Source organism: Camelus dromedarius, chromosome 1 (assembly GCF_036321535.1).
Source record: "Camelus dromedarius isolate mCamDro1 chromosome 1, mCamDro1.pat, whole genome shotgun sequence".
NCBI lineage: Eukaryota > Metazoa > Chordata > Mammalia > Artiodactyla > Camelidae > Camelus > Camelus dromedarius.
The window spans coordinates 32,389,702-32,405,828 of NC_087436.1; the positions used below are offsets into that span (position 1 = coordinate 32,389,702).

The following is a 16,127-nucleotide window of genomic DNA, read 5'->3' on the forward strand; positions in this document are numbered from 1 at the left end:
TCACCCTGATAGTAAATTAAAAATCTGAGGTTCAAACCTAACTGTCTGATTCCAAAGTGTGTGTTCTGTCAGATAATCATTTAGCTTAACATCTCAGCAAGAGTTTGCTTTTCTTCCTGTTTATTAGAAACAAAATTCTTTTAACTGAAAGATTTGAGGAAAGTAATTTGAGGAAGTTCTTTACCCTTTTGCCTTTTGCATTTTGCCCATACTATTAAGATTTTTCTAAGGTTGAAGAAAATGATAGAAGAAAATGAGAGTTTAAAATAGATTTGCTATTCTTGTCCTCTTCTCAAGCTTTCATACTTTAGCTGAGTATAAAAATATATTAATGAGATTCAGTATTTTCCTAAGGCCAATTAATTTTCTGCTAAATGAGTAGAAAAATTAACTTTTTGTTCCTAGAATAACATTGAAAAGCCATATGGCCCATGCTTTTAATATCGCAGTTATGAATATCATGAATTTGAATCCAACTCAGTTTACTTCATCATTAACACCCCAACCCCACTCCGGTTTCTATTATTTCTGTTACTTCTTCTCTTTCACAGAAGAGAATAATTCATCAGTCACCAAAATCTAATATTTCAGTTTAGTATTCTGGAATAAAATATAAGCAGAAATCTAGAATAATTGAACCTACTGCCTTATTATAAAATACATGAGGACATAGTCTGAGTCTTCTTTAATTTACCACTCTACCCTTGGTATCTAGCACAGTACCTGGTATAGGCTTGGGTTCTCAGTAAATATTTTGGCCATCTAAAAAGCATTTTAAAGATTATTCACTTAAACATTTTGGAGTAAAGATGATAAAATGTAGGCCTGAAAAGATTAGATGACTTTTCCAACAATAAACACATCAATAAGTACTAACATTTCCTAACTGCTAGACTCTGTTCTGAGTACTTTAAGTGCAGTATTTTACTTAATCCTCACCCTAAGGTTACATGTAAAGTATTGGCAAAGCCAGATATGGAATCTCAATCAGGAGAGCAAACCAGTACTTTTGTAATGCGATTTTTGCCACAGATCCAAATTTAAAATGATATTAGATATATATAATTTAAATACCATATACATAGTAATATTTTAAAATATTGAGTTGAAATGTGGCATTTTCTTATAATCAAATTGATTAAACTTTAATAATTTATGGAAGGAATTTATGGAAGGAATTGTATAAGTTAAATTTCCTATGGAGGTATTTAAAAAAAAGGTACAGACAAGTTACGTTAGATATAATCCCTTGCGAATGCATTTACATCAGTGCTTCTCAATCAGTTTTTTCATTATTATCTCCCTAAGGAGGCTTTTTAGGCCTTTTTTTCCTAATCATTCCATCCCATGACATTTTAATACCACAGATCTGTGTTAAATGTCTTTTCTGTACTGTATGCATATCTGTGCTTTATACAGAAAAAGAGTGAATTTTTTGCCTCTCCCCCTCAAGAACCAATTTTCTTATCCCTATTGAGTTGCCTGATGCAGATGGATGATTCCATAGTGTTACTTCCAATTTTGTGGTAAATGTTTTTCACATTTAGTTTAGCCTGTGCCTCCCATATAATATCTGTATACATTTTATTTTAATAAGTTTTTCAGACTTGTTTTGCACTCATTGGAGAAAAGGGCGTGACATGGGATACCATTAAGCTGCAGATTAACATGTACACAGCACCAGTTTTACTTGGCGCCTTCCTGGGAATTTTAAATATTATTCTGATCCTTACAATATTAAGGTAATTAGATTGAAATGATAAAACTACTTTTGTAGATTGTGAAATTAAATAAGGGTTATCATTATTAGAGAATTATTATTTCTATGATGTCTTTATTTGATTTTTGATGCCTATAGCTGTGTTCTTATTTTTCGATCAGCTAATTCATGTGTTACTCATAACTAAAATAATAGACAATGAATGAAAACATTATAAGGTTTTTGAAGATTCAAGGTTTGGTCTTGATTTACTAACTGTAAGTTTCTAAGTAGGGGAATGGCATGAAAGCTACATTTTAAGTAGATTAATAATTAGTATCAACCTTAAATACAGAAGTTGCTTGTAATGTTTCTCTCTTTTATGTATTAGAAGAAATTTTATGAAACTACTTTATATTCCTTTAGAGAGTTTATCCAAGAGTCCAGAAACATTCATAACTCATGTTAAAAATCAATGAAAAACTTAAAATACTGATTAAAATAGATTATTTATGCTTTTGGATGAATTGAGTATTTTTTCATTTTCTCTGATAATATAATAATTGTAACATATCTTTTAAATTTTATTGGTTATATCTCATTGGTAATAATTTTATTACTCAGAAGGCAATAAAAGAAACTATCAGAATGTGAAAAGATAGACAAGATAGCTTATAATAAATTAAAACCATTTATCTATTATACTAAGCCTTTCATGGATACACTATTTATGTTTTTCTTTTAAGAGAACATCGTGTGGATGACTCAGGACGACAGTGTAAAAATGTTAATTTTGAAGAAGGTACTATTAACCTGTTTGACTAAGTTACTATAATATTACAAAGTGTTTCTAATGATTCTGTCTGTTTGGTATTTACTTGGATTTTGCTTCTGAGGATAATACAATGGATAATTGGGGAAGATCTTCAAAGCTAAAAGTTACCTAAATTGATTTCTAGATAGTCATTTGGTGTTCATAATCGACAAGCTTAAAACCATTGCTAAATCTTATTTTCAAAGAGCCAATATCCTAAAATCCTTGAGATCTTTGAAATGATATCAGTATTTTGCTACCAAAATTACTTTGTATCTTTCTGTTTCAAGCATTTCTTTGTTCCCTTAATCATGGAAATAAGTATGGTTTCTCTTTTGTATTTTTATTCTTTTGGTATACTCTATAAATGCACATTTTTATCCTTTAGATCTTTCTCTGACTCATAAATAGGTACCCAATCTGGTAAGCAGGTATATTTTACTAAATAAAGCATTATTTAAATACCAACTATGTTCTTCTTGGGGAGTGTCCCCCTTGTAAAAAAAAAAAAATGCATCTAGTCCTTGCCCTCAAGGAGTTTATGAAGTTGTGAAAAAGAAAGTGTTATTTTACCAAGTTTTTTGATAGCTATTTTATTTAATTTTCACAACAAAACTAGTGGAAGGTAAAGTTAAAAGTAGTAGGGTGGAGAGCAGAGTGGTGAGGAGCTCTAGCAAGTTTTGAAGTAAGGAGAAGTGTGACAATAGTCAGATTCCATGTGAGGCTAATCCAGATATGTGAAGGTTTGAACTACAGCAGTAACTGAGAATGGAGAAGGAATAGATATGAGGTTTTGAAGGTTTTTGACAGATTGGATAGGGAATATAAGGACTAAGGGAGTTGAAGATATCTGCCAGGTTTTGATTTTGGGTAATTAAAAGTATGAAAGAGAACAAGAATTTAAGAAGGGATACTGGCTGAAAAGATAAAAGGTGATTTCAATTTGGATTAAGCCAAATGTAATGCTACATTAGAACAGTTGAAAAATTCCAGAGGTGTTTTTAATGTTAGCAATAGAGATCGAAGCTAGAGATACAAATTTGGGGGTCATCCAGGGGAAAGCAGTACAGCAACAAAGAGAGAGTGAGGGAAAAGAGGAAAGGAAGGGGTAAATAAATCAAGTGTGGCAAAATACAATTGAATCTAGGACATAGATATATAATGATATATTTAAAACTTTTCAAAATAAAAGACAGAAAGAATGAATGGTGAGGAAGTGCCAGCCGTGAGTATAAGCTCCTTTTTTGAAAAGGTGAAAACTAGGCTGCTAACTTAAAGGACCTATCAGGTAAAGGGAATGAGCTAGTTAAAGAGGATGAGGTTAAAGGGCAATAAGCAAAATCTTTCACAAATTGAAGGGGATTACCATCTAGATCCTTGCTTCTTTGACTTTAATGTGCTTACATAGTGCCTGGGAACCTTGCTAAAATGCAGGCTCTGGTTGAGTAATGAGGCCTGGGGTGAGGCCTGAGTGAGGAGAGCCTACATTTATAACAAGCTTCCACATGAGCTGATGCTACTCGTCTATGAACCACACTTTGAGTAGCAAAGACTTACAGTTATACCATTCAGTACTATAGCCACTAGTCACATTTGGCTATTTAAATTTATTGACACTAGCGACATTTCAAGTGCTCAGTGGGTATATGTGACTAGCAGCTGTATTAGACAGTACACAGAAAGAACCTTTCCATTATGTCAGTTCTCTTGGACAGCCCTGATCTAAAGCACAAATGAAAATTTAGAAAAGAGAGATCTATTTTCTTTCATAAGATTTCTAGGTTCTTCAAAATAATTTTAATAAGACAAAAATTATTTTTAAATTTCAATGTCTAGATAAAATATATCATGTTTATTCCTATTATTAAAGATGTTATCATGGGATAAGGTTAGAATTTCCAATTACATAGTATTTTAATCAATATGCTAATGCAATATTTTCTTAAAATTCTTATAATTAGGATACCTAGTCAATCCCCGTGATTTAGGATGCAACATTTCTGAGTTTCCCCACCAAAGCTAGCACTGGGTGGAGGCTGCAGAAAACTAACCACATATGAAGTAAACTCCAGACTGACATGGGGCATTGTTGATATTCGATTCAAAGGAGTAAAGACTGACTTCTAGGTGGTGACTGAGATTCAGGGAGGCCTATCCAAATAACACAGGGCTCACAAGGACCAGAATCTACCTCAGAAAAATACCTGGACAAAGATGACCGGTTTTCTTTGTGTGATTAGAAAGGGAGGTCATAACATTGTCGAGTGTCCAAGGTGCTTAACTGCCCCCAAGTATAGCAGACTATTTCCGGACCTCACTTATTATTGGAGTAGGAACTTCTCCTGAAATATAAAGGCAGGCACTCATATAAAAAAAATACAGAAACTTACTGTGTCTTAGGAAAGTCACCCTGTCCCCGTTGCTGCTACACATACACTTAAAGATTGTATAAATGAATACATTCTTGTATTACTTACCTGGTTTACTCTGAATAAGTGGGTAAATTATAAAATAGCATGATGGGTATATATAAATACATGTATATGGCTTCATACTACTCAATTATATCAGATATGGCTTATATTGAGTGTATTACTTAACTACATAGTTAAGTGAATATACACATTTTGCCTTCCTAATTTATAAAACCACCATCAAATCTTGTTGGTTCTTAGCAAAAAATATAAATGATAACGTAAGGACTTAAAATTGTGGTAAAAACATAAGGGTATTTACTAATACTAATTTCACATACCATTTCAAAATATGTATCCATTGAAGTGAATCACAGAATTAAGAAGTGATTTAATAAACTATTTGATGTCTTCATGAAGTCCTCATAAATTTAAAATTTAGGTAAGGTAGACAAAAATGCAACTGAAATTTAAAGCACGTGTATTTAGTTGAGATCATTTTATAGAATTCTATAAAAACACAGTTCTATTTTTCATTGAAAGACAACAAGTAGAAAATCTGAGTATTTCCTGTAGGTAGCAGAATTGAAGTGTATGTCCTGGGAAGAAAATTCACTTTACTTTTAAATGCCATTTAAAAATTATTTCTGTCATGTAAATTCCATTACTTTTAAACTGCTTCGAAGTGTAAAAAATGATTTTGAATGTTTAGTTGTTGAATTCGCTACATATAATTTTTACACCACTTAATAATGTTGTAAGAAAAATTGAATGTGTAAATAATGTAATTTTTCTTTTGTTTACTATAGCAAGTACAGATGAAATTCAAGCCCCTCAAGGAAATATTGATCAAGTTGCTGTTGTGGCCAGCAATGTTCTGTTTTTCGTGATTCTGTTTATTTTTGCCCTTTTTGAAACGTAAGTTTTATTTTGTTTTTACCTAAATTGTATTGTGTAACCTGTTTTTCTTAATGCAGTATTAATCAAGCATATAGATGTTCTCAAAAACCTTATGTAAGGCATATTTTCCTTGTCATGATGTAAAAAGCATATATAACTTTTTTGCTTTTCAACTTGAATGTAGTTAATTTTAATTCTCTGCCTGTAATCTTAGTTCCTTATATTACTTCCATATAAAGGAATCTGTCTCACTAGTCTTTCTCCCCTTCCTCTGAGTTTTATGATAAATAACAGTTAGAAAACTTTAATTGTGTATTAATTTAATTAACTTTAAGCCAAATAGCTCCCTGTTTATGTATGCTGGGTTCAGTCTAGAAATTTTAACTCTGTTTAAGCCCTGATCCTGAAAAAAGCTAGCATATTACAAAATATCTGCCTTGTGTGGGCTTTGTTGACCATTAGTTATCATATGGCTTTTTAATTTTTAAAATACCTTTCCATTGTATTATTAAAATAGTACAATCTTATAAATATACCAAACACTACGACTGTATTTCCACATCCCCTCCTCTCCCTGGTGGTTACCACTGCTGATACTTCAGTGTGTATTTTTTTCCAACATTTTTTTCTATGTAACTGTAAGTATTGGGGGGTGTGTATGTCCATTAAACCAACACAGAATATGTGATATTATCATTTGATAACTTGGTTTGTTCACTTGTCAAGATAATGTAACATTATTATGCCAGTACTTTTTTTCCCCAGCCCCACCCCGCCGCACCCCCTATTCAAGTACATTTTGTGCAGGATCTACTTGATTTTTTTTTTAAATAATTGAGATATGTGAAAGTTTTAGCTCATTTGGTTTTGGGGGGGCATATATGTTATTATGGTAAATATACATAACATAAAACTTACATTTTAACTTTTTTTTTCAATTTTATGGGTATGATTTATTCTCTTGTGTATTTATTTGCCATTAATCCATGTTGAACTGTGTTGTTGGACATATGTTAAACTTTGAGTCTGCTATGATTCTTAGAGTTTTTCTGCCATATTTAATTTTTTTTTAACTGAGATAGAATTGGTATATAATAATATATTCATTTCAGGGGTACCATTTTAATTATCTTTAACTGTGCAATTCTGTGGCTTTAAATACATTCACAATGCTGTACAACCACCACTGCCACCCATTTCCAGAACCTTTTCATCATCCCAAACAGAAGCGCTATACCCATTAATAAGTCCCCATTCCCCCTCACTCAGCCCCTGATTGCCTCTATTCTACTTTCTCTCTCTATGAATTTGCCTGTTCTAGCTACTTCATAAGTGGAATCATGCAAACTTCTGTCATTTGGTGTCTTGCATATTTCACTTGGCATGATGTTTTCAAGGTTCATCCAAGTTGTAGCATGTGTTAGAATTTCATACCTTTTATGGCTGAATAATATTCCATTGTATGTATAAACCAATTTTGTTTATCCATTCATCTGTCAGTGGAAATTTGGGTTATTTCCACCTTTTGCTATTGAAAATAGTGCTACTATTGGTATACAAGTCTCTGAGTCTTCGCTTTCAGTTCTTTTGGGTATATACGCAGAAGTGGAATTGATGGATCATATGATAATTCTATGTTAGCTTATTGAGGAATCACTGAACTATTTTCCAGAGCAGCTTATCTGATTTTAAAGTTAAAAATGGTGATGTTCCTTTTTTTTTTTTTAAGAATGAATATTTTAATTCCTTTTTGTAGCAAGTTAACAGAAGGAGGTAGCAAGTAGTAAAAGAAGTTGGCTAGGAAGGAGACAGTCATATAAAGGAAGTATATCATTCAGAGGTAGGGAGAAGAATATGTACATTCAAAGATAGGTATGAAAGAGACTGAGGAAGAGAAAAAAAATCAGAACCAGAAGGTTCTAATAACTAAATAATAATAACATGATTTCATTGGAAAGAGACCAATTTAAACCAAAATGAAACCATGATTTTTTAATTATATTAGAATGGTAGGAATTATGGTTGGTTGTTTTCATTTTCCTGTTTTTCAGACTTTTTGCAATGTGCATATGTTACTTATATAATTAAAATAAATATTTAAGAAATGTGAACAGCCAAACTAAGTGGCTTGTGTATGTAACAACAAAATGTCCTTAAACTGTGTTAAAATTTTTGTAGATGTGAAGCTGGTATCACTTTTAAAAGGGATGCAGATTCTTAAATGTGTTGCTATCATTAAAGCTTTTGTTTCACCTTTAGGTGACAATGACTATGATTTAAAACAAAATAAAAATAATTTATTTGTTTTTCTTAGCATCGTTACTCCATTAACAATGGATATGTATGCCTGGACCAGAGAACAAGCTGTATTATATGATGGAATAATACTTGCTGCTCTTGGAGTCGAGGCAGTTATTATTTTCATGGGGGTAAAATTACTTTCCAAAAAGTAAGTCATTTGTCTTTGGCTTTATTTCAAGTCTTTTTTATAAAAGTGAAACACAAAACAGAGCTAACAATGCAAATGAATGTGTTAATAAAATACTGTAAAACTTTTCTCTCATTATGTACAGATTTAAAATTTATTAAGGGAGCCTATTTCTATACCATATAGTATGGTCTTTTGTAAAGTAAGTTATTTTACAAAGTAATTGTCTTTTAATGTGTCTTTTGTATACTATGTTTTATTTAAATGATTTCTATATTTTATGAAACATTTTCCTGCTGTGTGATAATACATGTTATGCACCAGGAAAGCGTTAATGATTAAGTCTGGAAAATTCTGGTTAAAATTACCAAACTTCTTTACTCTAAAACTTCTAAATCATCAGTATATATTTACTGTATCACCAGCATGACAAATAGAGTATGTAGCATTTCTAAAAGTTAATTGTAACTTTGATCTTGAGATTCTTCTCAAGAATCATTTCGTAGAAGTACAACTGTAAAGAACACACTATGAGGGAAATGCTTGTATAAAATTAAGTTCATCCACATAGTCTGAGGGACATTAGTTGACGAATTTAGATAATTCTAACAATTTAATTATTTCTAAAATATTTCTATAATATTGCAGAACTTTTGTATAAAGTTGTAAAGTCAATTAACAAATATTGAATCGGTGCTAAGGGCCAGGTGCTGTGGGAGTACTACAAAGTTTCCTGTCCTTACAGTGCCAAGTAGAGGGGCCAAGATACAGATGGAGACATAGACATAGATTCATATTCAAAGTTCAATAATAGTAAATACATTACATCTTGTTACAGAAGTGGAGTGGTCCTGCTGATAGGAGTCCTTACAAGTTGTCCAATTCCATACATTCAGAGAGCTTGTATTCTACTAGGGGGAAAGCCAATAAATGCAAATGTGAAATCAGGTCATGGCAAGCACTATGAAGACTAGACCAGAGGAAGAGAACAAAAAAGTGACAAGGGCAGGGATGGGAGAGAGGGGACGTATTATTTTGATTGATTGCTCCAGGAAGGCAGCTGAAACGGAAGCTACATTCAAGCAGAGACCTCAGTGAAGTCAGAGAATTAGCCATGCGGTGGCCTGGAACTCTCTTCCTCCAGAAGACTGAGTTTAAGGGACAAGCAGGAAAGCCATTTAGGCCAGGAGCAGAGTGAGAGAAATGGCAAATGGGAGAAGATCAGGTTGAAAAGATAGGAAGCTTTGTAGGTGTTCTGAGGCTGATGGAAGTGTTGGGTTTTGGAAGCCTTTGGTCTTGTTTGTATATTTCACTTTTTGTTATGGAAAATTTCTAACATACACAAAGGTGTAGAGAGAATCATGTACTGAATCTCTGATATCTGTTACCCAGCTTCAACATTATAAACCCTTGGACAGTCTGGATTCATTTCTATCTACGCCTACTCCACACTCCCCGTCCCGTACACCTGGATTATTCTGAAGCTGATCTTAGACATCATTTCATGTCATAAATATTTCAGTATGTATCTGTAAAAGTTTACAATTACATTACAACACATTACATTACAATATTATCATGTCTAAAAAAATTAGTAGTGATTTCTAAGTATCATCAAATATCCAGGGAGTATTCAAATTTTTCCATTGTCTCAAATTGTTTAAATTTGTTTTGTTTTATATTGTTTTATTTCACAGTACTCACTTGACTCAGGCTCTTATATTTCCTGAATCTCTTTTAATCTGTGGGTTTCTTTTCCATCTCTTCCATCTCTTTCTCTCTCCCTTACAAATTGAAGCGACCAGGATGTTTACCTGTAGTTTCCCACATTTTGGATCTTGCTGAATAAATCCCTGTGGTGTTTAATATTTGTTTGTTTAATATTTTCCTGTACTTACTGAATTTCTTGAAAATTGGCACTTAGATCTAGAAGCTTGATATAGTTTGAGTTCAATTTTTTGGCAAGAATGTTTTATAAGTGGTGGTATGTGCTTACATCAGGTGAAATGTTTATCTCTTTTTATGATGTAGGTGACCTTTGACCATTCCCCAAATCAGTTAATTTGTTAATAGAGCATTGCAAAATCCTGGTATTTTAATTCTGTCATTCCTTTATTTATTTGTTGAAATACTTTGAGTAAAGAGAGCCTTCCCATCACCAACTACTTGGTTATCCTGATGGTACACTTTTTATAGGAGACACAGGGTGATTTTTTCCTTTTATTCACTGATTTTTAAAATAATGAATTGTTTCCCTAACATCCTCTAAAAGTGACTGAGTATTATATTTTAATATAGTATGGATTTATAGATTATAACATTTTTATGTGTTTTAAGTCATTGTCATTACCATTCTTTTTGGTGTTCATGTTGTCAAATTCTTGGCCAGCTTCATCAGATTGGCTCTGAGTCTTTTTACCATGATCTAGTAGTCACTGATAGCTTCTGTGCTTTCTGGTATGATTAGACGTTCAGGCTCATCTTGCACATTTTCTGTCCCAGATCTGAAATCAGCCAGTTTTTAAAGGAGTCCTGGTTCCTTTTAGTGGGAAATTATATTTTACATTCATATTAATTAGTATATCACTAAAAGTATCATGATATTATTTTATTTATAGTTTTAAAAATTCTAAAAGTAGTTAAACTGTGTTATAATGTTTCATTTTTAAATTACAGAGTTTCTGTTCTTTAACAGGATTGGCGAGCGTGCTATTCTGCTGGGAGGACTCATCGTTGTATGGGTTGGCTTCTTCATCCTGTTACCTTGGGGAAATCAGTTTCCCAAAATACAGTGGGAAGGTATAGCCATACATAATTCTATAATGTTAGCCCGTTATTCATCTAAAATTAAGAAGTAATACACTGTGCTGATTTTGTTTTTACAGATTTACATAATAATTCAATCCCTAATACCACATTTGGGGAAATAATTATTACTCTTTGGAAGTCACCAAGAGAAGATCACAATGAAGGACCAACTGGTTGCCCAATTGAACAAGCCTGGTGCCTCTACACCCCCATGATCTATCTGGCCCAATTCCTCACATCAGCTGTGCTAATTGGAATAGGCTATCCATCCTGCAATGTTATGTCCTATACATTATATTCAAAAATTCTGGGACCAAAACCCCAGGTGAGTCAGTTACCCAGACATTGCAATTGTGTAAGATAAACTTGTAAGCACTCATGTTTATTAATACCATTCTCTATTTTCACACAAGCTGATTTAGGGGATTTTTATCATACTCAGCATTTTAAATTTAAAAATCCCACAACTTTTATAAAGTACTTATAGGATTTGACGGGGTAGGGTATAGCTCAGTGTTAGAGTACATACTTGTCACGCGCCAGGTCATGGGTTCAATCCCCAGTACCTCTATTAAAATAAACAAACAAACCAACAAACCTAATTACCTCTCCTTCCACCGCCAAAAGTACTTACAGAATTTGTATGCTGAAATTTAACAAAAAGTACTTTACATTAGAACTCAAAGGTGTTTTGAACTCAGACTGAGTTCAAGCATAAATTACAGAAACTCATTCTTAAAGTAGGCAACAGTTAACAAACCAAAACTGATAGGCAGATTTGGATCTAGACTTAATTTCATCTGGCCCTGAAGACAGTTATTAAGAGATGAGAACACAATGGTGTGAAAAATGCATTGCACTTATGTGTATTTTAAAGTTAGTTTTTATTATAAGAATTTTCATATTCATTAAGTAAAATTTAGAAAAAGTATAGAAGCAAAATGGAGAAAAATATCAATTACTACCAATGTTCTGATGAAATATATTTCTACTTCCAGTCTTTTATGTATGTGTATGTATGTCTAACACAAAAATAGGATTATATCATTCATACTATTTTATAATCTGCTTTTTAAAAAAATAACAATATGCTATAAGTATTCTCCCATGACATTTCATTTTCTTTTAGAGAATTATTTTTAATGGAGTCACATTTCATCTATGTATGTACCATCATTTATTCAGTCATGTTCCTGTTATTGTACATTTACATTATTTCTAGGCTATACTCTGACTTGTCTTTTTAGTACCAGTTATTTAAATGGCAACAACATAAAAATAGTATCTTCCTCTTTATAAAAATTAAACTGATAGTTTTATATTTTCATGGTAGGAATTAGTGTTTCTGTATTGAAATAAAGCAAAGAGAAAAAAATCTAATGCCAGTGTTTTTAAGCTATAAGAATAGGCAAAACATTTTGGTAATTTCTGAGTTTCTTAATCTATAAGGTTATGTTTTCAGATTTCCAAAAGCAAGAATAAAAGCATATTAATTTCAAAAACAATATATGATGGTTGTAATTCAAGTAACTTGAAGTATATATAGCAGAAAAGGAAGGCTCCCCTTACCTTCATCCTAAAATCAACCACTGTCTACTTCATTTGTACCCTTCAAGACATTTTTTATGCCTTTTCAAACATATCCACACTCATGCCTTTTTTAAAAAAGGTAAAATGGATTACATCTCATATACATAAACTTTTTTCTGCATCCTGGATTTTTTTGTTTGTTTGCTTAATATATACCATAGCCTTCTTTCCACGTCAACGTGTATAGATGTTATTCTCATTATAAGATCTTATTCTGTATAAGACCTTCTTCTTTTAAAGCAACTGCTTAGCATTCCATTTATTAAGTGTACCAGAATTTATTTAGTTAATCCACCATTGGCAGACAGTTAGGTTGTTTTCAGTTGGGGGATATTAAAAGTAATGCTGCACTGCACATTCCTGGGTAGATTGTATCGGCTATAGTTTTGGATACAGTAGTTGGAACAGTGACATTATGGTATAGTGGAAATTCAGCCAAATAAGGCTTCAAATCTCTTGGATAAGTTACTTGAATTTTCTGAGCTTTAGTTCCTCATTTGTTAAATGGGGATAACACCAGTCATAGAAATTTGTGAACGTTGGAAATAATATATCGTAAAGCACCTAACAGTATCTGGAAGATAGCAAATAGAAAATAAATGTTAGCCCTAAAAGGTAAATTAATAAATTATACTGTTTCCAGGACTTCAGCAGACAATGTTTGTCCTTTTATGCTACTTTTATTATTCCTAACCTGAGAATTATCAAGTAAGTTTATTGTTCATTATTTGCTATATTTATAGAGAGGCACTCTATATTTAATTTAAAAATAACAGATGGAGAAAGCGATTCTTGTGAATTTGTCATAGTTTGCTAATAGTAGCATCATCTTTGTTTTAAAAATAACTACACCTAAGTATCAATCTGCTTTTCCCCTCACAGGGTGTGTACATGGGCTGGTTAACAGCTTCTGGAAGTGCAGCACGGATTCTTGGACCCGTGTTCATCAGCCAAGTGTACACTTCCTGGGGCCCACGGTGGGCCTTCAGCCTTGTGTGTGGAATGGTGGTGCTTACCATCACACTCCTGGGTGTGGTTTACAAAAGACTCATCGCATATTCCATACGGCATGGAAGGAGTCAAGAGTAACCTAGCTGAGACTAGGATGGAATGTACTTGCTGTGTGAAACTTTCTCTTCTAAGGCTCAGCTAGACTATTGCTATGAGTCAGTTTCCTAAAGTCAGGTTGCAGATACTGTATATTTTGAATAACCAGAAAATATGTTGAATAACACAGGGCATTCTATGCTTAATTGTGAATAGCAAGATAATGTAAAAATTCTGGATCATAGTTTTCTTATCTCAAAAAAGAAATAGTCTTCATATAACATTTTCTTTGGGTGGCATGGACTCATGAGTGAATAGACAATGGTCTACGAATGTGAGGTTGTAGTCTTAATTCAAACTGCAGAGGTGTCATTAAAGTAATGAGAGACCGTCTATGCAGTAAAACCATAAGGACAGTTCTGTATGAATTACCTGTAATAGAATGAAATTATAGAAATTGTTTACCTAAATAGAGGTACTTTTATTCAAATGTACCTCCTTTTTGTTAATTTAAAAATGCTTTTTGTTATTATCAAGTTTTCCTTATGAAGCAAAATTATGACTCTTATATTTTCCACTTACCATTCCTGCCATCCTGCCTTGACTTCTATAAGTCATTAGTTTTAATACTACACTTACTGTCTTCTTTTAGTTCAGGATCTCATTGAGTAACCCCTAAATTAATGGATGAGTGTGAGTAATGTTCATATTTGAGCAATAAAGCAGATTAAGAGATCAGGACGGATTTCACTACCTTAGGTAGGGATAACTTACTTTTTTTCTTTCAAGTCCTAATAAATAATTCACTTTAGAAACATAAGCCAGGTATGTGTTATTGTATACATATATTGAACAGAAAACTGTTAAAATTATTGGCATTTTTCAATTCCCTTAAATTCTAGAGAAAAACCATTTATTTACTTTTCCTATCTCTCGGTACTGGGAAGACGCAAGTTTTCAATCTGTGTCAGCATAGCTACTCAGAACTGCAGGCCATGACAGTCCCTGTCTAATCAGTATTTGAGATAAAATGGCTTTAATCTGTTTACTGAGTTTATTAGAAGTTGGCTAAATCACACTTTCTATGTATACATTTCTACCTCTGAGTAAGCTGAATGCTGCTAATAGGGACTAGTACAGAACTATTTATATGGATAATCAATATTACCCCGAAATGTAAAAATATTTCTAAATACTTTTCCAAATGTTTCCTACTGTAAGATATACATATTTTCAAATCTGAGAGTAAACACTATAATCTGCACTTTATACTAAGTTTGCTGTACTTTTTTTTGTTGGGGGGTAGCTTGAGTATCAGAAATTTATTACAGTTCTGGAGGCTAGAAGTATGAGATCAAGGTATCAGCAAGGTGGGTTTTGTTTGAGGCTGCTCTCCTTGGCTTGTAAATGGTTACTTATTCTCTGTGTCTTTTTGTTTATTTGTTTTCCCAGCTCTATGGAGATATAATTGACATATAACATGGATAAATTTACAGTGTACAACATGTTGATTTCATACACTTATATATTGCAAAATGATTACCATATTAGAGAGCTCTTTCCATATTCCAGGTAATGTGCAATGTACTGTTTAATTCTCATAGCAGTCTTATAGAGTGAAGATGTTTTACAGATGAAGGAACAGAGGCACAGAGAAATTAAGGTACTTGTCTCAGTAACAGTCTATCTTCAAAGTCTACATTCTTTTTTGGGGGGTTGGGGGAGGTAATTAGATTTATTTATTTATTTATTTTTAGAGGAGGTACTGGGGATTGCACCCAGGACCTTGTGTGTGCTAAGCATGTGCTCTACCACTTGAGCTATATCCTTCCCACAAAGTCTACATTCTTTACTGTTTTTTTTCATAGTGATGAATTAGCCCATCAAGTTGCAGGAGCAGTCACTTAAATGCTAATTGTAGGGTAAATTAAAAGTTACTTATACCAGTGACTCCTATTAGCAGAAATATTTGAGAAACATAATTTGAAGCTTATTGACTGGGGCATTTATCTTAGCTTAATAGTTAGACTGTTTCCATGCAAGAATATGACAGAGAAGTTTCCCAACTTCTGAAGATTTATAAAATTTTATAAAATTCAGATAAAACTGTAACCTTGGAAAAATGACTGCCACCTTCCTTTTTATTGAGAGTACTTTCTTCTCCAGAGGATTACACCAACACACATCTTGGCACAAAGGAAGTGACATGGGGTGGAGGAGAGAGCAGTGAGGTAAAGTTTGAGGAGAAAAATCACCTGGTTGAGATCTTGAGTTGACAAGTTGAGTATAAGTTGAAAAAGATGATAGGATACCTTAAGTATAAAAAAACTTCTAAAAATTACTATTAAGAAAAGACATGTTTTTAAAAATCTAAACTTATACTTGATAAGAAAAAATGATTTTCATAGTTGAAGGGATTTATAACTT

The 16,127-nt window shown here is 32.7% G+C and overlaps 1 protein-coding gene across 2 annotated transcripts in view; it reads left to right on the top strand.

Moving 5' to 3' along the window:
- MFSD8 (major facilitator superfamily domain containing 8) overlaps positions 1 to 14,969 on the top strand; it is an 82,652-nt gene extending 67,683 nt beyond the window's left edge. For both annotated transcript variants that reach the window (XM_010977668.3, XM_010977669.3), the window contains 7 exons: positions 1,598 to 1,742; positions 2,446 to 2,501; positions 5,737 to 5,845; positions 8,142 to 8,276; positions 10,951 to 11,054; positions 11,141 to 11,388; positions 13,536 to 14,969. In XM_010977668.3, the coding sequence (XP_010975970.1) occupies positions 1,598 to 1,742; positions 2,446 to 2,501; positions 5,737 to 5,845; positions 8,142 to 8,276; positions 10,951 to 11,054; positions 11,141 to 11,388; positions 13,536 to 13,742 (1,004 nt within the window). In that variant the 3' untranslated portion in view covers positions 13,743 to 14,969. The remainder of the gene's footprint in view (positions 1 to 1,597; positions 1,743 to 2,445; positions 2,502 to 5,736; positions 5,846 to 8,141; positions 8,277 to 10,950; positions 11,055 to 11,140; positions 11,389 to 13,535) is intronic.
- The last annotated feature ends 1,158 nt before the right edge of the window (positions 14,970 to 16,127 follow it).